Genomic DNA, 26772 nt, shown 5'->3' with positions numbered 1-26772 from the left:
TAACATTTAAAGCATTTATTACCGTAAGAATTAGGGAAAAAAAGTTATAAGAAAGTGTCAAATTAGTCCAAGTTATCAGCAAACAGCAGTCAAAGATACAGGCAGATAAAACGTTTTAGAATGTGAAACATAAAAAGTCTTAAGTACTTGTAGTTAAAATGACATACTTCTATCACTTTGACAAAGTTATTATAAAAACAAACTGTTATAGTTACAAATAAAACATGTCGACATTTTTTTTAAAAACATGTTTATTTCCCTTTGTTGATATAGCAGTGTCTGAAATTCTAGCATACTTTACTTCTTCGGAATCTGCGTTGTTGAAGTCGTCTTTGAATTGCTTTTAAATCAGTTGGCGGTTTTGATATCCACATATATATATATATGTATATATATATATATACTGTTGCTCAAAATTCTATACTACTAGTATACTGTTTCAATTTCAAAGGCCAAATTTACTCCTGTTTTGTTGCAAGAAACATTTTTTTGTATATATTGAAATAGATAGATAGATGTGCTTGTAGAAAATCGCAGTGCAAACTACTACTACTACGAGTAAGAGGCGTGATCTACACCACGTAGGAAATATTCAAAATGTTCATTTTGGGCATCTGCGTTTCAAGCTTTATAAGCCGAACAACCCGAAAACCCTTTTAAAACAACCCAAATATATCCTTTATGGTCAAGTCTACAATTTAACAACGTAATATCAATACATCTACTACACAACGTTGGCGAATAGACACTTATAAATGTCAACAGCAACATTAAAACAAGTTTGAACAGTACATTAAGCATGTTTAAATTGTAAGCGAATTTTGCATAAGTATACACAACATCACTATTGGTTTATCACATGAAAAATCCGTGCTCTAAATCTGTTATCACACAGTTAGATGTTTATATAAATAACCGTCTTTTTGTGTTCCAACGACGTGCTGTTCTCTATCCACTGTAAAACAATACTAGGCAAAACTCTGAATATTAAAACGTTATTTTCACTTCTATAAAAATGTCAGCATTTGAGGTAAAATAAAGTCTATTGTGGTCAATTTCTAACATGAATATCATTAAAATTATGTATGAAATACATCTGTAATTTGAATATCCTAAATTTGTCAAGTGAAATACTAAAGAGTATGTACACGATCTAAACAACATGTACATAATATGGCAAGAAGTGAGTATTATATTATAAAATATTTCATATACTTAATTTGAGTTTATTATATGTGATATGTAAAACTAGAAAGATGATTGGTCATTATTTAAAGTTTATAATATGATGACGTGTATAATAACATGGTGACGTTCGCATCATCTCTGAAATACTGCTGTTTACCCCGAAAGCGAAAGAGATCGAAATACAACATGCACGAGATAAATGAGTAGCATAAACGTTACCATGACAACAGTACATTAGTTTACGGGTAGTGAAATGTAACCGTACACTGAGCATCTGAAATTAAACAGAATTTTGATTTTTAATTTATAGACATACAATCAATCCTGCTACTGCCTTCTTGAAATCGGAGTCGTAATTTTGGAACTACCGTAATTTTGAGTCGGTCGTACGTTTGGACAGCATTTTCTTTTGCATTTACTTTTCACGGATTATGGAAAGCTTGAAAGAAACAAACATGAAACTCACTTTTATTGATCGTCTCGATACCATTTCTTCTAACTGAAATATATTATCACTAGATAAAACACGTTTTGAATGTAAATACTTAAAATAGAATCTACTTTTCTACGATCACCAAAGCCTTTCCATTTTTTGGAATGGTATTATGGTCAGTGCACGGTTAGAGACAATCAAGATAATGTTTATGGTATATTTCAATTATCTCGTGTATATCTATACAATGTCAAAGGTCATAAGCTATTTTTAGAACGGTGCTAGACGACAGGAAGCGACGAGATTTTAAAAAATAAAATTAAACATAAATATTAATAAGCAAAGCCAACAATAAATAAACTATAAAATACGAAAAAATGATATAGATGTATGTGAAAATGAATAAAAATAAAGCATATGTCTGTCCAAAATATACTCTTGTGCAAAGCCAATCACAACCAGTGTTAATGTCTAACAAATACTGGGATATCAGCATAGATTTATAATGCACGGATACTCTTCCATAACATTTTCATACCTGTACTATGGATCACCGATTTCAATACATTTTCTCTTTTAGCATATTATCTCCCTTTACACAGGGCCTACTTCATATTTACTTAAAATACTGCTTCATATACCTTTTGGTATATTTTTCTACAGTTTTGTTTGGTGAAGGGATTGACTCAAATGGAGTTCTTTCTGAGCGTTTAAAATAGTCTTTGTGTTTGTGTGACCAAGTGAAAATCTATTTATCTTCTTAACTTACGTTACACTTGGACAAATGTATGAAACTTACGTAACGTAATATCCGTGCATTACTATTCTACTACCGTCCAGTTTCGTTGCCATACTCTCAATGAATAACATGAACATATGGATAAATGCGTAAACTGTTGTATATTTCCACCCCATATTTTCATAACTATAACAAATAACAAACAAATATTTTCTTCTACTCTACTCTAGTTTTAACGTGTGGGTATTACCGGTTAAATACACTGTTAGCAAATATTATATTTAAAGTTTATGAATGAAAATAATCCACCCATCAACTATTTTCCTTTCTAAAATACGTTTAACAAATGACTCTAATCTGTACATCTACAACTTGTGTATTTTATGATAAATACCTTTGCAATATCACATATCTATATCAAGCATATAATACCCAAGTTATCAAGCCACGTGTTATAATTAACTTATCACAATCAAAACTTGTGTAATAGTTAATTTATCACATACATAAACTAGCATGATAATCTCACACGGTGTAGTAAATATGTATATACAATGCGTGCACCTTTTGATAAATAAATTGTTTGATTAATACATGTATAGTAGAGTAAAAACACATGATGTCCTCATTTTTGTAGAGTGACTATTTTTTCTCCTTCCCTAAATTTTAGTTTAATTTTACTGACATCATTGTCTTCCTTTCCGTTTTCCGTCAAGTTTTGGCTTTAAATTTCCAGTTTTCATGTACTTTCTCTTATACGTTGGATGTTTTTATCAATATAGATGAGTTATATTCTTTGGTAACGTAAATGTAACGTATGTTACATTATTTTCATAAATGCTGTACACGATGAAGAATAGTTACTATGGCAACTGTCAAAAATTTGGTTGGACGTGTTTAGTTGTACAATGTCTTCTGGACATGGCTAGCTTTATCCTGAAAGAAAGAAAAGAAAACGATGTAAATTAAAGAAGTATTAAAAGAAACACTGACGAAAATGCTAAGGCTTTAGAACAGCAAAGTTTATAAAACAGAAACAAAAATGATAATGATCTTTTTGCAATTGCTTTATAATCAAATTTATTCTTAAATACTGTGAAAACATGAAACATGTAAGAATGAACATGTGGAATGAAACTGTCGAAATATATTTTCATGTTCTGAATTGTTACATGCGGGTTGCGGGTAACGTAAATAACATCTAACTTACACTCTGTAATAACATATATTTTACAAGTAAATTTTAGAAATATAAATACATATCAAAGAAAGTTACAGGATATTTAAATGTTTTAGCTATTTAATTCTTTGTTCTTTATTTCACTGACTGCGCAAGAATACGGGATTTTTTTTTTTTGTAGTTTGATATCATTGGAAAAGTGAAGCACCTCGTCCTTGTCATTGATCAAGCATGTTGTTACTTGTGAACCCACGCCCCAGTTGTCCTCCTCTCTGAACACAAGGTCATTAAGTCCAGCCTCGGATGCCGATCCGCGTGCCAAAATCTGAAAAATTCAACCGAGAATAAAATTCATTGTGTGGTACACATTCGAATATATATAATATTTGTTTAGAAACTGACATGATCACAAACCTGCCATACGGGATTAGTAATTGCTTTTCAAGAGATATTGGTTCATTATTGTTAGTTATGTTACAACTGCCCTTGAGATTAACGTGCGTTTCAAATATTTTTGTATCATCTTGGGGCATCATTAAATGTCATTTATGTAACACCAACTAATATATAGAAGATGTCTTTATGATAATATTCTGACAGGAAACAGAGATTTCGGGCTTCGGACTCATATTGTGAGGTGTGGGCTTCGGACTCATATTTGTGAGGTGTAGGCTTCGGATTCATATTGTGAGGTGTGGACCTCGGACTCATATTGTGAGGTGTGGGCCTCGGACACATATTGTGAGGTGTGGGCCTCAGACTCATAGTGTGAGGTGTGGGCTTCGGACTTGTTTTCTGGTTGTAAAGCTTGAGCATTTCACCCTATCGGATGGCGGATGATAAAGTTGTAGTCTCCGCACCAGTAATTCAAACTGGGACAACAACAAAATAACAACAAGAGGGCCATGATGGCCCTATATCGCTCACCTGTTATCACTGCACTTGAGGACAAGAAGGTCCTCAGAAAAAATATCTAAGTTCAAAGGACAGGAACAACAAAGGAGAGAAATCTAACCAAAAAGAAAAAACAATCTTACAGGGTACAGATATGTCAAAATACACCTAAAACTTGGAGGTACCATCCATGTTGTACCATAGAAAAGTGGTCTCGATTTTTCCCTACGGCCAATAGTAAAAAAGTTACTAAAATAAGCTATTTATATTAACGTAAAAGGGAAGTAATTAAAAGAAAATTATTGTAAGTGATCAAAAGAAGAAACTGCCAAATAAATCTGTTGACATAAATGAAATTTCAGATCAGTATCTCCATTAGTTACGGAGATATACCCATTTTAATTTGAAATTAAGGGAGGTAATTTGACATAAAATCAGTCCATAGCTATCTACTTTGATTGGCTCAGTCCAACTAATGACAACAATAAAATTTCAAATAAGTCCTATAAGTACTTACTGATATAAATCCATTTTGACTACAATCAGGGGAGGTAATCAGATATAAAATAACTCTGGAACCTACGATTGGATCTAATTTGTCATGGAATCCAAGATTTATTGTTGTTGAAGATGTTTTAGAAGTTTGTATCAAATAAAACCATAAATGAAGACTCTATATGGCTGCAAAAGCCAAAATAGCCAATTTTGGACCTTTAAGGGGCCATAACTCTGGAACCCATGACGGAATCTGGCCAGTTCAAGAAAGGAATCAAGATCTTGTGGTGATACAAGTTGTGTGCAAGTTTGGTTAAAATCAAATCATAAATGAAATTGCTATTGTACAAACAAGGTCAAAATAGCTAATTTTGGCCCTTTCAGGGGACATAACTCTGGAACCCATTATGGGATCTGGCCAGTTCAAGAAAGGAACCAAGATCTTATGGTGATACAAGTTGTGTGCCAGTTTGGTAAAATTCAAATCATAAATAAAGCTGCTATTGTGCAGACAAGGTCAAAATAGCTGATTCTGGCCCTTTCAGGAGCCATAACTCTGGAACCCATAATGGGACCTGACCAGTTCAACAAAGGAACCGGGATCTTATGGTGATACAAGTTGTGTGTCAGTTCGGTAAAAATCAAATCATAAATAAAGCTGCTATTGTGCAGACAAGGACAAAATAGCTGATTTTGGCCCTTTTAGGGGCCATAACTCTGGAACCCATTATGGGATCTGGGCAGTTCAAGAAAGGAACCAAGATCTTATGGTGATACAAGTTGTGTGCAATTTTGGTTAAAATATAATCATAAATGAAGCTGCTATTGTGCAGACAAGTTCAAAATAGCTAATTCTGGCCCTTTCAGGGGCCATAACTCTGGAACCCATAACGGGATCTGGCCAGTTCAAAAAAGGAACCAAGATCTTATGGTGATACAAGATGTGTGCCAGTTTGGTAAAAATCAAATCATAAATAAAGCTGCTATTGTGCAGACAAGGTCAAAATAGCTGATTTTGGCCCTTTTAGGGGCCATAACTCTGGAACCCATAATGGGATCTGGCCAGTTCAATAGAGGAACCGGGATCTTATGGTGATACAAGTTGTGTGCAAGTTTGGTTAAAATAAAATCATAAATGAAACCACTATCGTGCAGACAAGAAATTGTTGACGGACGGACGCACGGACGGACGGACGACGGACGAAGGGTGATCACAAAAGCTCACCTTGTCACTATGTGACAGGTCAGCTAAAAGGCCTATTATAAGGTTGTGTACCTTTAGATATGAACGCGATCTCCTTGGGTTTGTTTTTAAATGTCACAATATGAACCAACAACATTTACATGTATTTTTATTTTTTAGGGATGGATGGAAAAGTGACCAAGATTTACAACCGGCATTTCATAGTTTAAAAATACCCTGTCTCTATTTTTTTGCATATCAACGAAAATGTTGTTTTATCTAATTAAATTGATTCTACGCGAATATTTGACCCTTTGATGTGGAGGAATGAAAGACTCCCAGAATAAAGGAAACCCACAAACTCAGAGCATGTGGGCGAAACTTCTAAATGTCACAGAAAATAAATATCCGAGTGCAAATGATCTCGGTAAATCACCCGACGGTTAAGCGTGCATCTGGCGCCTAAAATGTACAGACAAACAAAGAGGCCTGCCATGTCATAGATACCGAGACTCGCAAAAAAGTAAGAGATACAGTAACTATTATGTGAAAGCCATATGTAAGCTGAAAGTGCCAGAACGGTGTTTTGTTCGGAAACGGTCTAAAAAGTTTAATTACGTCAACATAATGTGGTTTGATATAAATTTTATATCATTTAACTTTGAGTTTATATACTATTAATTAGCAAAAGTGGACAATTTTGGAAAATACAAAACAGATAGCTTTTTAGACGTTACTTTGTTCAAATAGCATGCCAAGGATTCTTATTTAAATTGTTCTTCTAAAGTTCAAATTAAGTTTCCGTTGCCTGGCTATTTGATGATTTGACACATTTTTATTCGCTTTGATATCGGGTTCAGAAACGCCAATCTCGGCAGTTTTCTTTTTGTTTGTTTGTTGTTGTTTTGTTTTTTTGTTTTTTTTCATACATACCTTTACTTTCTTGCCAGCCTTCAGTGTGAAGTTACGGAAGTTGTATGTGTAATCACGCTTGCCATCAACCGTACGTCTTAACTTCCAGCCATCCAAGTTAACGTCCTGAAAAAATAAACAACAATATTTTTTTATTAACCGCGTTTTGTTCACAGATCAATACATTTTGTTTGATTCACTGTCGAGGAATTGATGCATTCCTCAAGCGTGATAGAGGCTGGACACAAATAATGATATGATTTGATTCGTTCAAAAGTGGAGGACTGAAGCCTTGGCCGACAATGTGAAAATATACATCAGCGTTATAGGTATTTTAATACTACTAGAGTTTAGAATTTTAAATTAGACTTTCCTATTCTGATGTCAGAAAATCTATCTCTTATTTCACGCAACTGTGCTTCGAGTTCATATATACTTAATGTATTTAATAAAAAGCCATACGGCAAACGCAGGAAACACCATTCATCCCGGGTTCAATTTAAAAAGAAAAATACATTTCATTTCAAAAGGCACGAAAACATGTCGTAATTGGGAATTATTTGTGTGTCCCAAGGCACCTGTATATCTGGTAAATGAATATTTTAGGCGAAGTTTTGCTATCTCGTCGAAAATGAAATAGATCACTAATTTTATTTTCTCTCCGACGTTTAATCAATATTAATACAACAGAAAACTGCCATTCCATAGGTTAGTTCAAATAAGCCGATAAAACATTGTAAAAGTCAGTCAAGTATACTTAATGTATTTAATAAAAAGCCATACGGCAAACGCAGGAAACACCTTTCATCCAGGGTTCAATTTAAAAATAAAAATACGTTTCATTTCAAAAGGCACGAAAACATGTCGTAATTGGGAATTATTTGTGTGTCCCAAGACACCTGTATATCTGGTACATGAATATTTTAAGCGAAGTTTTGCTATCATGTCGAAAATGAAATAGATCACTAATTTTGTTTTCTCTCCGACGTTTAATCAATATTAATACAACAGAAAACTGCCATTCCATAGGTTAGTTCAAATAAGCCGATAAAACATTGTAAAAGTCAGTCAAGTATTGATGAGGTGGAAATGCTGATTTAGCATATTTTATCAAAGGCGTAGGAGGAACTGAAAGTTCTCTTTCTCCAAAAAAGAGCATATATCAAGAGTGGCACAGGCTATGAGGGGGCGCTCATGATGTGTGCCCAATAAAGCTGGCAAAATTAGTTCCTCGCAATGTAAAGAAGTATTCAAACGTACAAAGTCCCTGAGACACACTCCTAAACAGAAGTTCTACCACTGCAGTAATGAATACAATTTTTCTCTATTTTCTGGTTCGAATCCTGGAAAATAAACTTATGACCAAGACAAACCCAGCCATTTAAATGCACTCTTTATTGTAAAAAGCGATTCTGCTATTGTTTCAGTAACATATTGAATGGAACGTCTGTCCGTATTCACTCTACGCCCATGATGTCATAGTTCCATGATTGAAATTAGTATACACATGTGTTTTTGTTATGATATTAATTTACATATTTATACAAAAATTGTAAGCATTAGATGTGCAATTGTTTTAGACGGTTTACTCAGTGCATACAATCTGCTCACCACGCCTTCAGTTTTTCTCCCTTTAGAATCCTATAATAACAAGTACATGAAAGTATTCTCTTCTATTTGCATGGCATACAAGATACACTTCCACAACATTTGTCTTGAGCTTGCTGTATCCAGCAGTGAGACATTAACGTACTAATCATGGAGGACAAAATGTCGGTTGAACAGATCAATATAAATAGGTTTTTGTTTTATATCGTATTATACTTATAACTTATTGGTTCAACCATAACAGAATAATAAACGAATTTATAGTGATCATTTCGAATGAAATGTTACCCTTAATTATGAATATTTGTTCTGGTCATGTCAAATACACAAGGTAACACCAGTGTCTGTAGACCAGAAGCTGGACCTGTATGACTTCACTGTACTTAACCTTCGAGATCTAAATTATTACTATAGGAGAAGGATTGTCCAAAAATTGTTCGAAATATTCAACATTCTACTTCTTAGACATAGCTCATCTCTTATAGGTTGTGTTTATATATAGTGTATGTAAAATCCAGTTTAACATACCCTTCTATTTGGTCCGGATGATGTGTTCTCCAACATGATGAATTTGCCCTCGGGGCTGACCTCGCTGATGGCAATGGGGCCAGTGGATGTCCTCTGGTAAGTGGTTTTGGCTGAAACTTCTCCTCTCATCATTTTCATGCTAATTTGGGAATCTATAAATACATATTGGAATCTATAAATACATATTGGAATCTATAAATAACTATTACATCTTTTAAATTATAGAAAATATCCAAACTTTTTTTTTTAAATTTACAAATGAAAGTAAATCATTTCTCTTATTTATGCGCGTCTTTAAAAAACAGTACCCATTTCAGTTGCTGAAGGAGAAATGGAGACAGCGAATAAAAACAAACTGACGAATGTCTTACACGATTAGTACAAAAATATCATTATGGCATAAAAAAAAGCGAAAGAAGACTAGAACCACTTGATTCTAAGTCTTGATTCTAAGTAGATAAATGCAGTTATATCATTAAGCATCTGTTAAAGTCATAATCTGTGTTTTTCCTATCAATACATTAATGTAACATTGGAAGATGATGCAAAAATTAATACATCATTATTATTTTATATCAGTATTAATAGATATACGTTATTGTATTATACCATAACATAGAGCAAATTAAAGAATATAATTCACAAAATGGTTAATATAATGATATATACCCATCAGTCATAGATATTTCAAAATGTATTTTAAACGTTCCTGTGACGCCGGTGCGGCCATATACTCTTACAACCATGAAAGATGCACATTACTAGTGACTTTTTTCTGTTTTTATGTATATATATCATATTATCGCATGCAAATATTAATTTTCACAAATTTTAAAAAAAGTCAGACATTGGTATAAGTAATTAGTATTAAGTTGTTATATAAAATATTATTTCCACAACCATAGAGAGGAAGTTGTCGTGAGAACAATATATTCAATAAACACATGCCTTGAAACATATTACTTTCCAAAATATAAGCTGTCCATTGTTATTAGAAAACTTATATTACTTTCCAAAAATAAGTTGTTCGTTATTAGGAAACTTACATCAATTTACAAAATCAGCTGTTCAGTGTTATTACTGTATAGGAAACTTATATTACTTTCCAAAAATAAGTTGTTCGTTATTAGGAAACTTACATCAATTTACAAAATCAGCTGTTTTTCCACACAAAAATTTTAATAAATAGAATAAAGTAAAAATCAGCCGTCCATTCATAGGAAACTTACATTACTTTCCAAAAACAAATATGTTGCTCATTTTTAGGATTTTTATATTTCTTTTCAAAATTAGCAGTTCGTTGTTATGAAACTTATATTATTTTTCAAAAAATCTGCAAATCAATTACTCATAAGCAGGGAACCTCTTTTACATTCCAAAATCAGCTGTCCATTGTTAGGAAACTTATATCAAAAAGTTGTGAAATATCAAGTGAACACATGTCTTAATTAGTTTTTGTTTTTATTATGCTCTGAATATGTTTACCTTCAAAGGGTTTTTTGTTAAATTCTTAAGACTTCAAGATTAAAGTTATAGAGAAATTTGTCTCCAAATGCTAGACCTATATTCAAAGGTGAAATAAAAAGAGAAAAGGTCGGTCTTCCAATACGACTAATTCTTTTTCCAAAGGGAGACAGTCGCTTTGAATAGTATCGAGTGTAACGCATTTTATTTGTTACAACATATGCGTAATCCCGAGGGATGGGTTGCCGACCAAGCCAATTATGGTCAGGATATAGACGCATTCCAAGGTATTATGCAGATGCTACAACAGGAGACAAATCTGCGTTAACGCTATTCTAGCATAAAATATAGAAAAAGTTTAAGTAGCCTAAATGTATGAAATTGATCATCTTCTAAGAGCGCGGATTCTGTCAGACAAAATTGACGTCAATTCCATTACGACCCTTTTGAATTATGTGCGTTCTTTGCGGCCATAATAAACATTTGCGCCTCGGTCATATTAATCGAGCTAGTGAGACCACGTAGAACAATCTCCCAAGATATTTTTTAAAAGATGTGCGTCAATACTTTATCATCATTTATATGATAATACTATTTGATTTGAACAAAATAAGCGCATTGTTGGATTCGCCGTTGAACGCGCATAAGTAAAAGGGTATTTTAATAGCATACGAGTACGATAAATTCTGTGAACACGCGTTTATTTCCCTAAAAAGGCACCTAATGTTGTCGACAAAGCAATAATTTTATGCTAGAATAAGGGTAAACATATTCAAGGTGAGATTTTTCAAAAGCATGTTAATTTTGTAAAAATGTCATGACAGTGAATCGAGTTGTGCCCTACCAGGTTTTGGCGCCGGTGGCTCTACGTGTACATCTGTAAATATCATATTCATTTTAATCAAATGATCTTTTGAATCTAAATAAGAAGTTATTTGTAAAAAGCCACAAATATTGCAAAAATATAACATGTTAAACCATGTACATATGTATATATAAAACGTCACAAAAGGCAACATGCTGATGCAACACAATGGGTTCAACCAAACAAAATGCATATGTTATGAAAATGTAATATGATTAATATCTAATAACTATGTTCTTTTCCGGAGTATATGAAATAATGACGTATATAATGACGTCATATTGTACGCACCCCCTCGGCTCTCGTAACCACTGACAACCTCAGAGAGCATTTCTCCGCCGGAACTTTGAGTATTGACAACTTGTTCTACAACTTTCTTCAACCCAACCCTGTATGAATTATGGAAGAGAAAGAAAACAAGCAAAAATAAATAAAACAAACACAAACAAACTAACAAACAAACAAACAAAAGAGAAACTTGTTGTTGAGCTAGTAAAGCTTACTGTATGAGTCTCTGTTTTCAGTCTGATTTTTGACCAGCTTATAATCCAGTTTGACACATGGAAGTGTAGACAAGACATTAATTTAAGCTGAACTTTGGTCTTAAGAATGTCTACAGTTCATATTAAAAGCAGAACGCTTTAAAGGTCTATTATCTAGATTTTATTCAATATCTAAACCGAACCGGTTCAAAGAATCAAACAGTAGCTAGATCTCTATTTTGCGCCAGCAAACAAACAAACGAAAGATCTGAAAAAATGTTTTAAAAATCGCAAACTGTAGGCTACGAGACAAAATATATAGGAACTGAAAAGATCGCTTGAAATGTATTGCGAGGTGACTTTTAATTTCCAGTGTTTTTCAATTGCTTAGCTTCCTGGCTATGTGGCAGAAATGACAATAGTTAATGTAAGCATCTTAACAGCACGCATACGCAGAAAAAAATACATGTCATCTTTGCTAGCAGCTGCCCTTTGATTGCACAATGCTTTAAAAAGCTAACTGATATAGTTTTCTTAATTCCGATTTTTGCTGTAGCATTTTAACGAAATCAGTTAGTAATTTATATGGGAAGGTGACAGTTCAAACTGAAAACAAAACTAAAAACACAAATTACCATACTATCTAATAAAAGTTATGCAACATAATAATTTAAACAAAAAGATGACGAGGAAAAGCTAAATGTTACTGGCTACGATTTGCTTCTTAAGCAGTGTTAATTCATAGTTTTCGGGCCTCTGACGCTATTTCTATTTACAAATTAACAAACGTGGTATATTCAGCTAATACAGGTATATTCAGCTAATACAAACAATTTTTTTTTGCAAAGAAACAAATCGTAATGGTGTAATTGATTTCTCACGAGTGTTTTCGGGAGTTGCACGATATTTATACAATAAAGTGAAAAGAAAAGAAATTAAAAGATGACAAAAAACAACAAAATATAACAAAACATTGAAAGATTTATTGTAATATATACAGTGCGGTTTTACTGTTTACCCGTAAACAAAAATACAATAATGTAAACATTCAGCCATTCTCACATTGACAATATTGCAAGGAGAACATTATCTTTAAGCAACACAACATCGACACGACATCAAACAATACTGACACGTACCATCTCCATTTAATAGTGCTTTCTCTATTTTCTCAGTTGATGCTTTCTTAGAGTTAGCGTCTGTGTCCTCTTCCACGCCATTGATCTTTGGCTCATCGGTCTGCTTTGATTCAACCTGACCGCCTACAACTTCAATCGCGGATTTTGTTTCCGGTACACCTTCAGCAGATGTTTCTGCTGATTCACCATTCACTAACTTTGAGCTTTCCGGTTTAGATTCTTTGGTTTGTTCACTGTCAATTATTTCACTTTCAATTTTTTTATCTGCCATTTCATTTTCTTCACGCACATCTGATTTACTTTCAGTCTGTTTGTTCTCTTCTGACACATTTTCTGGTTCAGATTTTATATCTTGTTTAGCCTCAGTATCACTTTCTTTTGGTTTTGATTCAGACTGTTCAGATTTTACGGGAGAATCAATTTTTGACTCGTCAGATTTTGAACTAGTTTCCGTTTTATCTACTGACACATCAGATGTTGTTTGTTCAGTTTGTTGTTTTGGTTTTTCTTCGGCTGTTACATCTGCATCATCTACATTATCAACAGTATCTGTTTTCACAGTTTCTAATTCACTTTCTTTTGGTTTTGATTCAGTTTGTTCAGACTTTATGGGAGAATCAATTTTTGACTCTTCGACTTTTGAACTAGTTTCCGTTTTATCTACTGACACATCAGGTGTTGTTTGTTCAATTTGTTGTTTTGGTTTTTCTTCGGCCGTTACATTAGCATCATCTACATTATCAACAGTATCTGTTTTCACAGTTTCTAATTCACTTTCTTTTGGTTTTGATTCAGTTTGTTCAGACTTTATGGGAGAATCAATTTTTGACTCTTCGGATTTTGAACTAGTTTCCGTTTTATCTACTGACACATCAGATGTTGCTTGTTCAGTTTGTTGTTTTGGTTTTTCTTCGGTTGTTACTTTTGCATTATCTACATTATCAACAGTATCTGTTTTCACAGTTTCTAATTCACTTTCAGCTGATATTGAATCAGTTTTTTCAGACTTTATGGGGGAATCAATTTTTGGCCCTACTGATTTTGAACTACTTACAGACAAATCAGATGTTGTTGGTTCAGTTTGTTGTTTTGGTAGCACTTCGGCCGTTGCTTCTGCTTCTGCATTATCTATTTGATTAATAGTGTCTGTCTTAACAGTTTCTGCTTCAGATTGCTTAGAAGAAACTTCTTCAGAAACGACCTTAGTTTCTTTTTCTGGAGATTTGCTTTCGTCCATTTCGGTTTCAGTTTTTGTTTGTATGTCACTTGATTCTACCTTTTCTGCGGTTTCACTGACAACTGATTCTGTTTTGCTTGATTCACTAGCCTTAATTTCAGGTTCAGCTGGTTTACTAATTGTTTCACCTTCAGTCTCTCCACTTACTGGTTGCTCGACAGGCTGTGCATCTTTTGTGTCGAATATGGTCTGTATTTCCTCCTTCGTCACTTCCTTTTCTGTGTGACTCTGTTCTTCGGCAGGGTGATCTAAAGGGCTTTGGGGTTTGCTTTCTGGTTGTTCGCCAGCTGTTTTTTCTTGTAAGTTCTCCTCTTTTTGCTCTACAAGCTGTGCATCTCCTGTGTCGGGTGACTTCTGTGGAGCTTCTGGAACCGTGTCGGAGGAACTTTTTTCCTCCGATCCTACGCCTAAAGGGGTATCCTGTGACGTTTTGGCATTTTCAGATATTGATTCAGATTCATGTTTCGATTTCTCAGGTTCACTTTTTGTACTTTCCACTGTTACTGTTTCACTATCGTCTTTCTGTACCGAAGCATCGGTTTCGGTTATGGGCTTATCTGGAAGTTCCTTAGTAGGCGATGTTTCAACAACAGCAACATCGGTTTTATCTGATTTTTCAATTACCTCGGATTTAACAACAGTTTCCAGAAGTTTATCTTCCGTTTTATCAGTAACAGTTTCAGTTTTTTCAATATTAAGAGCAATATCAGTAGGCGTTTTAACTTTTTCCTCGACTGGTTTTGATCCATTGTCAGTCTTTGAATCAGTGCTTGTAACAAGTGGTTCAATGGTTTTTTCATCTTGCGTCGGGGTCAGTTCCTTTCCTTGTGATGTTTCTGGAGACGTCTTAACATTCTCTTCTGTAGTGACTTCTTGGGCGGGTGATTTAACAGCTGTTTCGGATGTTTCTTTTGCCTCTTTTTCGTCTTTCTTGTCCTCAGATGCAGGAATAGACTCAGAAACGCTTTGAGTGTCTTTTACTACAGTCTCAGTTACCTCCGGTTCATCGCTTTTAGTTGGTTCAGTGGTTATAACAGTTGAAATTTCCTTCTTTTCTACTTCTTCTTCTGGTGCAATATCCGATTTCTCAATTTCAGAAATATCTTTAGGCTTTTCAGAAACTACAGTTTCTTGAGGTGTGTCAGATACAGATTTTTCATCAAGTTTCAAGTCTTTTGTCTCTTCTTCAATTTTCTGTGTTTTGTCTGGTTTTGTATCAGCTTCAGCATCTTTGCTGTCTGTAATATCATCTTTTCCTGTACTCAATGCCTCGGGTTCTTTATCTTCTATCAAACTGGCAGATTCAGGTGTTGTTGTCTTTTTGGACACGATAATTTGTTCTTCAATTACATTTATCTGCTCTTCACTTTTCGATTCAGCTTCTGATTTTACTGGTTTGCTCTCAACATCTTCGACTTTTGTTTCAATTTCGGGTTCAGAGGTTATACCTTTACTTTCTAATGGTGACTTTGCATCATCACTCTTACCTTTAGTATCATCAAGTTCAGATTGTTTTTCATCTGCAGCTGAAAGTGATGTATCTTTAATGGGAGACTTTACATCATCTTCTGGTGATTTAACAACACTATCAGTTTGATCAATGGCCTTACTTTCAATTTTCTTAATTTCTTCTTTAACAATAACTACATGATCAATTGGGGGTTCAGTATCAGTTTTATTAGTGTCAGATTCTGTTTCCTGTCCCTTGTTATCATCTACTGTTTCGCTACTTTCTACCGATTTAACTTTATCAGTCTCGGATTCAATTTTAGTGTCATTAGTATCAGGTTTAGTATCAGAAGTAACTATATTTTCGCTATCTCCCGCAACCTCAGTAGGAACTTCACCTTTAGGCGAACCGTGATCAGACATTGTTATAGAACTGGCAGCGTCGGTATCAGGACTAGCATCTCGAGGTTCACTAGACACCGGTAGAACTGGTTCACATGACGTAACTGGTGCTTCCGTTTTAGAGACGACTTCCTCTTTAGGTTTTTCTGATTTGTCCTGTTCTGTTCGTCCATACGAAGGTCTGAATGCATCTCGGTACATTATCAAGCTTGCACGAGATCTCCAATCGACCCTGTTAACAAACATCTGACTTTTGTTTTTAACACTAAATTATTTTGATAAACTAAATATTGTGTGAGTCTGTGTGTACATATTGAGATCATGTCGTAAGAATCGTCCGATAATACTCCGATTTTATGCTTCTGACGTAATCTTAAGACATTTTTTAATGAGGAAACATTTTCATTTTTCTGTTTTCAAAACATAAAGATTGTACATTTTTTTTCATGTGAGACTATCATGTGTTTAACTTAAAATCTACGATATGCTACGAAGTATAATGAACAATCCATGTAGACCAAACTAGTTGTTTTAACAAAAACGGATCAGAGAGATAAATGTGTCACATATAGTTGTATAGAATACATTTTTCTAAACAATTCAAAATTTCAAAGTTAAGAAAGTCTACATGGTTTCTCCTATGGCACAACATAATGTGTTCTGAACAGAGTTTAAGACCTAAATTTGGCTTTACATTTCTTCCCTGTTTACATAAACAGGAAAAATCTTCCGATACAGTAAAACTATACTAGAAAAAATAAATGTCTTTTGGTACAAAGCAAAAGGCATCCGATTCAGGATTTGACACTTTATCTTTTATTTTGAGCAGCTAAAAATCTTTTGATATAATCCAAGTATATCTTAAAGAACAATGTTTTTGACAAAAGCCAAAAGTAGGTCTTATATAAAATTTCAATTTATTTAAATCCTGAAAGAAAGAGTGGAAACATTTTCATATACATGTATTAAGAGCTGATCGTGCTAACCTGAAAGTAACTTTAAAATGCATTAAGTTCGACTTTAAAGAAGTCAGACTAAGTCCAGAAGAGAAAAAAGCTAGACAAGAGCGGACAAAAGAGAAAAAAAAAACATAAAATGCTAACTACATTTACTATTTACTACGTTATGAAGTAGTGCGATTCGGGGTTTTTGCAGTGTAGTATGGCGAAATTCATTTGGTGTTCTGACGCCATGGATAATGACTTTTATAATTGTCCGAGAGCAATATGATAGTTATTTGATAAGTTGACAGCACATTTACAACATAGAAGACACAATGGACCGCGGCTATATCACATTTACTGGAAACAATATACCAAAATCGATCTTGATATGGACAGAATGTGTAAAAATCTATTACCGGATATTGTAATTGAGTTAATAAATAGCCTTTGAGAGCACCAGTATTAGCTTTTCCTACATTTGTCTTCTTTGAAATGAGATGATATAAGAACAATTTTATCTAAAAGGGGGATTTGTTTTCTTTGTACAGTAGGCTCCCTCAAAAGAAACAGTTTATAAACAAGTTCTAATTAACAAGTTGGAAACTGCCTATTTTACAATGTTTTTTTTTAATTTGTTTTCCTTTTACAGACATAAAAATCGATTTGAATGCTAGATATTAAAACAAAAGCTTACTATATTAAGAATAATTTACCTTGACAGACTATGGTCAATATCTGATTTACATTCAAATATACGATTTTGGTAAACTGTTACCCGTTTAACAGGCATTAAACCTTTGCCATGAAAACACATACAAATTACTGGCACATATACTTATGTATTATTTACCACGAATTTCAGTGTATTTCAAGGACAAGGGTAATTATTGCGGATGAAAGCGCACAAATTGGAAAATTTGAAGAGCCTAACAAAAATTACAATAAAAGACCTATCTGGCTTTCTAATTATTTCGCATCTTTTGCGGGTTCATCCGATTCCTTTTTAGGGTTATCTTTAGATTCTTTACTATCATCTTTAGCGGGTTCCTTAGCCGTATCTTTAATTTCTACAGGATTACCGCGTGGTACGGACTTTTCGTCAATTCTTCGAACCGACCTGTTTTCTTCGCCTTCCAATAACTTCCTGTATGCGCAGATCTCGAGTTCCAACGACAGTTTTGCGTCCATGAGAGTCTGGAGCTCGGTAAGGATTCCCTCCATCTCTGTACGGAGTTTGGAGATCTCCTCTCTAAGTTGGGTGCATTCCATCATATGGTCTGTTTCCTTGGATTCAAGCTCGCGCAATACTTCACTGTATTGCTTCTCTAGCTGTGCATTCTGGGTAAAAAAATGAATTAAACTGACTTAGGACATTATCTACCAGATGTTCGAATCTATTTATAGATTTAGACTCAAAATGAATTTCAGAAAGTACGGGAAGAATTTTCTGCACGAAACACAGACGTCTAAATCAATTTTCTGAAATGTCTTTAATCCATTAAGGAATCGATGAGTTACAAATGCTCTATGCAGACGACAGCTTTAGGTAGCATTTCATGGTAGTATATAGTTATCATATAAAATAACTATGATTCTGTTCCCGTTATAGAACGAAATGCCAGATCTGTTCTCTAATCAATTTACTGCAAAGTGATACTTGTCACAGGCTAAGAAGTTATTTGCTTTCCTTAATGTTTGCCTGCTGAATAATGGCATCATACTGTAATGGAATTTTGTTATTTTATAATCACATTGTCTGTTAGTGACATAAACACTGATTGTCGGCTTTTTGAATTCAGCTGGAACTCTGTCATTGCCATTAAAATAGTCATAATGTTGTTTGAAACCAGACTTCAACTTCCTTCAGCCTGCTAAATTTCTAAAATGGACTGGTCCATCATATAATTTTGACAGTATCATTTATTATCTGAAGGGGTGTTTACTGAATGTGCAGGCTGATCTTGGTCTGCACTGGACGCAAAGGAAAAATCACTTGCTGCCAGCAGGCTAAAGGATAGAAGTAATTTACTGTACCAAAATATTGAATCCAGGAATCTTTTTAGTTTAAAAATGAAGTTTACTGTACTTTGTATAAATATTTACAACTTCAATTAATGTAATCTCCTGACATTGTGGAATTAACAAATACCTATTTAATAATCTGAGCAAATGGTAATCAGAGTTGCTTTCTCAATTCAAGCAAATGATTTTACTTTTCTTAGAAAATTACGTTCAAATCAGACATCTACTTTCATGGCTTGCTATGAGCTAAAGACCCAGTTGGTCTTCTTTGTGTAACAGGACTTTCATTTTACAATGTTTAAGATCTCCTCTTTAACTTAAATCCCTAAACTATCACCCCAGCCGCCACAGTGACCATGAATCCAACAAAACAGGATTACTTACTCTAGCCTCGAGGTCTGCAAATTTTCCTCGCATGTCCGACATCTGCTTGGTCAGCTTCTTGTTCTCCTCCCGCACGTGTGTCACTTCCATGTTCTGTTTTGTGGCCCCAGTTCTGAACTCTTGGATCTATTTCATAAAGAAACATAAAGGATAATTATTCAACTGGTTATTAACTGCTATTGTCTATTAACGTAATTCCCAGTATTATCAATTCTATATCTGAATTCTGAATTCATCTTTTGTAAAAACCGCCATCAATTTATTTCTAAGAAACCTGAGCAACATACCAAATTTAAATGCCAGATATTACCATAGCAACAGAAGAAAAAAAAATGAAAACCCCAAGCAAATATATTCGTCTTCGTAATTCTTCCAATAGCTTTCGAGAGATATACGGGCTGATTACAGAGTTACTTTAATTTAAATTGCAAAGGGGGATTACATATAATTTTCAGATAGAAATTAAACTTGAATTATTTAAATGCACTGTGGCAATATCAAAAGAAGTAGAATAATTTTCGCTTCTATCAGTAAACTCGTCTATATGATAGGTATGCCTGTTATCGTAATAATATTTGTTAAAGCTGATAGAGTGATAACTTGCGCACCAATTTATTTCTAAGTAATGTTACTGTAATTATCAGTTTTGTTAATATGCGCCGCCGTTACATTAACAACAAAAGAGTATTAAAGTAAATATTTGAGTCAATATATTTCTGTATGACAGGTACGTTACGAGTCAGATTCAAGTTGATTTTTATGTAAGTAAAATTAGACAATTCCACTGCTTTACCTTCATTTTCAAAAAGCATAGAACTGCGTATGGAAAAAAGAGAAAAGTCCCGAAACATTTATTTATTCAAGATTGTGCTTTGAAAGAATCTGTTATATTCAGGGGTTTCCAGTCTGAGCTCTAAAGCCTGTTTAAAGAATTACATATACCTTGAGATTGTAGAAACCTTCCATGTCGCCTCTCAGTTGATCCACCTTGGAGTCGTATTCTTGTTGAATGTCGCGGATAGCCTGGGCAAGCTCACTCTTCCAGAACTCGCGGTTCTCAGCGGTGGTGTCGCGGTATGCCAGGGCTGCAAGTTCCTTCAGTTCCTGTAAAAGGTAAGATAGAAAGAGCGTAAGTTTTAATCAACAAGGCGTTCCTTTAAAATAAATCCTTAAACTGTCACCCGAGTCATCACTACTGTGGCCATATACCAAACAAAACAGAATTATTTAGCCCAGAGGTTTTCAGGTTTTAACCACTGCAGCATCATAAACGCGTCTCGACGCTTATCCCTATATAGTCCAACTCGTGATGTAATAATCAATTGGAAGGTAGCTAATGTCAGATTTGGTCTAATCCCTAAATTAAATATGTTGGATCAACATGATCAAATGAAATTCAGGTATGTTTCTAGGGAAAATATTCCACGCCGTATGTACGAAGCAACCATTTATAATACAAATATCTCTCATGCATGATGTTTTTTAATTTTCTATTATTATTTCTCATAACGAATATCACAGACATTTCGACTCATTATGATTATGTATTTTTGGTTTCCATTAAATGTTTTAAAACACTGGTCTCAAATGACTCGTGCCATTATATCAATTAAAAAAAACTAAATTGCACATATTGTCTATTCAATGATTTATGTGATTTTGCAATTCTACTGCGCAATTATTACTTCTCTGAGGAAATAAAACTTACATTTCTGTTTATGGCGGTGATTTTGATAATGCGATAAATTGCATGCAGAAACGTTTATTGCAAGCGGCGGTTAACAAAATCGTATTTCTGAACAAGTATTACTATAAATCTTAACAGCATTTTTGCAAGATTTGCAGCTAAGATTTCTACAATTTTACACCGGTATAGGATGTTTCGTCTGCAAATAATTTTCAAAATAGTGCCTTTCAACGACTTTCCTTATTTAGACGAACATACATTAATTGTCTCAATATACATTACAGCTATTGCATGCAAAAACAATTTTCAGTTCTATTGCGCAACCATTATTTATTTCTCCTGTAGGAAATAAAAGTTACAATTTTGATTACATTGATTGTACTACCGAGATAAACCGTTTGCAAAATAAATCTCAATCAATCGTCGGCAATTGCAAAATAAATCTCAATTAATCCGTCGGCTAAATTATATTTTGAAATTAACTGTATGTTTTCATTAGTATTTTTCTCCGGCACTGCAAAGATTGTTAATCTGTTTGTAATAGATATAGACTGGAAGGGATTGTCGTCTGCTGTTTCATATTTAAGCAGCAGACACTCCTCTGTCATCTCAAAATAGTTCGTATTATGAGATATTATCAGACGTACTCTAAAAGCTAATGTTGTCACATTCAGGGATATTAGAACTAATTTCCATAAAAGAAATGTTGGCAGATTTGAAAACGTCAGTAGATAATTACTAAAATGATACACTGTCTGTATGAATTATAAATATAGCTTTAATTTTTTCCCTTTAAGGTGGAATGCGCCTAATTTGAAGTTCTTGGGTTCCGTTTCGAAATGTTACTTAATATAAAATTCAGCATATTCCTCATAGAATTGCATACTGAGAATTATTCTGTTACAATTTACCGAGCAATCGGTCATTGTCGGGTAAAAAGTGTATAACGTCGTTGTATTCAAATATTGGGACAGAATGTTTATACACTAAAGACGCTAGCATATCTCATATAATTATATGTATCTCATACAGTTGCAGTTCCTCCCATCCATAATGCTATATTATTTTTTTAGAAATGACTATCGACTTAATTTTGCAACGTGTTCAATTTCAGTTTTTATTGCAAAATATAAAAGATATTTACTTTAAATATTCATTAGACCTTGGCATCAGTAGTTTTAATTCTTCTAAGTGCGTGTGAGGATGTATCAATAGCTGGCTTCATAGTTTAGAAGGCTGTAAAAAGTTTCAAGCAGACACTACATCGATATTTGAATTAATATTGCAGACGTGGGTACGTTGTATTACTTTTACTTCTTTGTGATCGCCAACTGTTATACTCAAGACACGCACAACAGCAATATGAAATGTCCCGATGGATTATTCATTAATTAAGAATGCGTTATGCAACGAACCGTTTTTTTTTCTTCTCGTGGAACATCCTCTCATAAAGAGTTATCGTTTTTAACCGGAAATTTAAGAACAACTACCCTGTGTGGAAGAGCTGCACATGCGCATTTAGCTTTTCAGTCACTTGCACATGCTGTGAACCAAGATATATTTTAGTTTTGTCTTGTTGCTTAAGATCAAACAAATGTATTACGTTTAGCGTAAATAAATGACCATATTTTTCAGTTTGTGTTTTGCAATAAATTACAAAAGCCATGTATCATGGTGATAAATATCCGTCAATTCTAGCGAGTTTTTCTTTGGAATAAATTATTTCCAAACATCAAACGCAAGTTTATTGCCAATCTATTTAGTTGCCGCTCTGCAGTTTGTCTGACGTGTGTGTTTTATTTGCAGTCTGACAAAATTAAAAGACAATAATTCTTTCCTGCACACTGCATACACACGTCCAAATTGGCATTAAAGATAAACAATTGTTCCTGATGAAGAAAATAAATATTTTACAGTGGAAGATATATCTATACAGGGGGCCCTTCCGATTCAATAAAACACTGATGGAGCTCATAACAAAGCGTCAAATTCAATTGCATCTTATTCTACGGAGCGACAGACTTAATTTCTACAAGAAATGTGGTGGTAGCCGCCAGTATCACTCACAGTCACGGAAAATGTCGATTCTGAACGAATAACGACGACGTTATACGGAATATGCTATTATTGCACGACCATGTCGGGGTGTTTTTTCTTAAGTAGTGCGACTTCTTATATTCAGAGAACTAATCTTCTAACAAACGTGACTTATAAACAGCAATCCCAGAAGATCTTGGCGATGATGTTTATGGCAGCTAATTAGCACCTTCGACATAAGACACATTTAACATTACACTATTTTCTTATACTGATGGCATTTTCGTCTGCCTCTTAATTCGTCTAACATGAGGTCTCGCGAGAATCAATATGGCGCTGACGTTATTAGCTCTGCTAATAAAATTGTTAGTCTTATCGAATACAAACAAATGCGGTTCATTTAAGAATACGACACACATAAATAGTAGATAGAACAGGCTTCTGCGAATTGACAATAAAAGATTCGTTCTGCTATCTGTTCTCCATAATGCCAGACAAATTCTGTAATAAAACTGTCTGGAAATCGGTCCATCAATGTCGCAAATAGGACATGTAACTCGTGTTCTGTGGTCGTTCATATGTTGGCGTCTGACACTTGGAACAGAAATGCCCACTTAGGAAGTATCTCCAGCTAATGCGTGTGTTCTAATGAAGTCGTTTTCTGTTATCTAAGAAACTAATAAAATCATAGAACAATCCCGCATGCGCACTTCATGTTCTATTTGCAGTCAGTATTTACAAGCTTCTGAAAGCATAACATTTCAACCTTTATAGCAAATCGTGTTGCAATATTACAATTTCAAAGTATACATGTACGTGTGTCATACAGCAGTTAACTTAAAGATGTAAAATTGGAAAGCGGCATTCCATGTGAATCACCGGAAGAAGAAAACTGACAAAGTAATGAAGTCAACATTACGCTTATTCTAGAATTTCAAAATCTTCTTTGGTCTCAATTTTATACATTATTAAAACAACATCCGGGTACATGCGTTGAGCACGCTTCATACCTGCAGCTGTAAAATCAATCAGCGAGTTCCCTGTGAATCATACAACGTTTGCAGCATTGAGCAGACGAAATGTCACGGAACAAATAAAATGGTGACATAGCTACACACATATACACGTCTATTGACAACCGCCTGATTGCTGGGCAAATCAATAGTAAAACTACGGCGAAGAAACATTCAACATGTTGTCTACATAATCCAACACCTCCCACTGGGCTTTCTATTGGCTTACATCTAATATAAAACGGCCGATGAACTGTGATTCGGATACAAGTACTTTTACAAGCTTCAATCAGTAGACGGTGTTACGTTGTGAAATAATCAAGTTGCCTTTCACACACATACAGTCTAGGAAAGAAATTCCAAAACAAAAAAGGAGAAAAAAAACAACGACTAGCCTGTCGCCATATCTGCATTAGAGAAATTTTTGTCAAGTGAATTTCGAACATTTATTGCATCCGGATAATTGAGGTGATGGATGATTCTTACCGTAGTCGCCAACGAGGCTTCTTAGTCAATCCAGAAGATTAACTTGTCTAACTTCTTTATAAAACATGGAATCTTACAACCGGCGCCGTGAATTTTTGCCGCCAAACGATTGCCCATCTTAAAGCATGTAAATGACTTTGGAAGATTACCGTGCGAATTAATATCGTTCGGGTTATCGTCAGGGAGCAGCAAGCTTTAGTTCATCAGGTTTAATATAAGAATCAATGGACACATCTTATACAAAATTGCTTTAAATTATAGAACTTAAAGTAACTGCTTACGTGATAATCGTTCATTCCGGCAGACGGCGGCATACACCATCATCGGTCACGTGACGAGCATAACTGATCACAGTTCTGTTACTATATATAGTAACATATGTTACCAAATAATATGAATGACCCACCTGTTCGTGGACCTTCTTCATGAATTCCATCTCTTCTTCTAGGGTCTGTCTGCGATTCTCGGCGTCAAGATGAGCCAATGTTTCATTGTTCAAGTCCTGAAATGTAAAAATAGATAGAATTGAAAACTTCGTCAGATCATCCAAGTCGCGCAAAATAATGCTAAGCAATATGCGAAAAAAAAAAAAAAAAAAAAGAAGAAAATAAAACTTTGTTGACATCTGCAATTCTCTTTATGAGCTCGAAATTACTTCCGCCAAGTCCATAGCTCCGCTGTCTATCTTTATGGCTTATTTACTGAAGGCAATTATGGCAAAAGATAAGTTGCAAATATGCGCATAATTGTGCAATTCTCTTGCTGCGCAATTTGACAGCTGAATAATAATCATAATGGTTGGCTAAAAGAGCAGTTTATTTTGATTTTCGCTGCGGGCATATAAATCAAATGAGCCGTGCCATGAGAAAACCAACATAGTGGCTTTGCGACCAGCATGGATCCAGACCAGCCTGTGCATCCGCGCAGTCTGGTCAGGATCCATGCTGTTCGCTTTCAAAGCCTATTGCAATTAGAGAAGCTGTTAGCGAACAGCATGGATCCTGACCAGACTGCGCGGATGCGCAGGCTGGTCTGGATCCATGCTGGTCGCAAACCCACTATGTTGGTTTTCCCATGGCACGGCTCAAATATTCTTTACTTCAGTGACCAAGCATCGCAAGATAATTTCTTTTCCGGAACTACTTGTGTATCTTTCCGCTAGTAATAGACAAATATTGAGAGAAAACATTGACTGTCTACCACTCCTTGTTTGTCTGGTGGAAAAATTGCAGAATTGCTTAACACTGCTTGCAGATGCAGGGGAACAGAGGCTAGCGAGAAAACTCGAAAGGCTAACGAGAAAACTCCTTAAGAATACACGTAATATTCATTTGAACTTCTCTGTGATGTATAAGTAGCATTTAATTGTTTTGCCATTACGTAAACATCTGAAGATAACTCAAGGAGAAAAAAGTCTCAAATCGATTTCTCCCTGATCAATTAGACTCATTAATATTCCAATTAGGCTTTTAAGTTTGATTTTCCACCAATTAAGTAGACCGGTCAATCAATTAAGCGCATTAGGACGCGCTTTGTTATTTAAAGAGAACAAACCAGGAGTAAACACTGATTAATACTTGTTCTTTTTTTAAGACTGAAGATGAGAAAAAGTGTTTGTACAATAGAAAAAAGCCACGTCATCGTATTGGTATTGGTATTGGTATTGGTATTGGTATTTCAGGGAATTGTAACTATATAAGATATTTAGTGTTTTAAGCCTGATATATCATTAGATGATTTTACTTGTAATGTTCCTTTATCTTCTTAAAGACCTCATGTCATGGCTTAACAATGTCCACTTTCTTGTCTGCCTTAAGAACCCTCCAACAGGATCAGGTCAAATTTCTATTGTAATTTCCTCTTAGTATTACATACAAGACCCCGGAATAGTTCTGTGTTTTTGTTTAATATAAATTTCTGCTTAAGTCAGCTAATAAGTAAACAAACAAATTGCAGTATAGATGTAACAGGTAAATTAAGTTTACAAACAAAGCACATGTA

General features: G+C 34.4%; 1 protein-coding gene across 6 annotated transcripts in view; it reads right to left on the bottom strand.

The window, feature by feature from the left end:
* The window catches only part of LOC123551258 (70 kDa neurofilament protein-like), a 44757-nt gene continuing 17985 nt past the window's right edge, over positions 1 to 26772 (bottom strand). For 2 of the 6 annotated variants that reach the window (XM_053525025.1, XM_053525024.1), the window contains exons 4-14: positions 25178 to 25273; positions 20491 to 20652; positions 19549 to 19674; positions 18260 to 18480; positions 11781 to 11878; positions 11469 to 11501; positions 9161 to 9312; positions 8636 to 8665; positions 7046 to 7150; positions 3749 to 3865; positions 1 to 3296 (exon numbers count right to left, since the gene is read on the bottom strand). In XM_053525025.1, the coding sequence (XP_053381000.1) occupies positions 3258 to 3296; positions 3749 to 3865; positions 7046 to 7150; positions 8636 to 8665; positions 9161 to 9312; positions 11469 to 11501; positions 11781 to 11878; positions 18260 to 18480; positions 19549 to 19674; positions 20491 to 20652; positions 25178 to 25273 (1179 nt within the window). In that variant the 3' untranslated portion in view covers positions 1 to 3257. The other 4 variants (XM_053525026.1, XM_053525027.1, XM_053525022.1 and 1 more) reach the window with 4 other exon arrangements.

This window comes from Mercenaria mercenaria, chromosome 15, assembly GCF_021730395.1.
Source record: "Mercenaria mercenaria strain notata chromosome 15, MADL_Memer_1, whole genome shotgun sequence".
In the NCBI taxonomy this organism is placed as follows: domain Eukaryota; kingdom Metazoa; phylum Mollusca; class Bivalvia; order Venerida; family Veneridae; genus Mercenaria; species Mercenaria mercenaria.
This window is presented reverse-complemented; position numbering and strand designations above follow the sequence as displayed.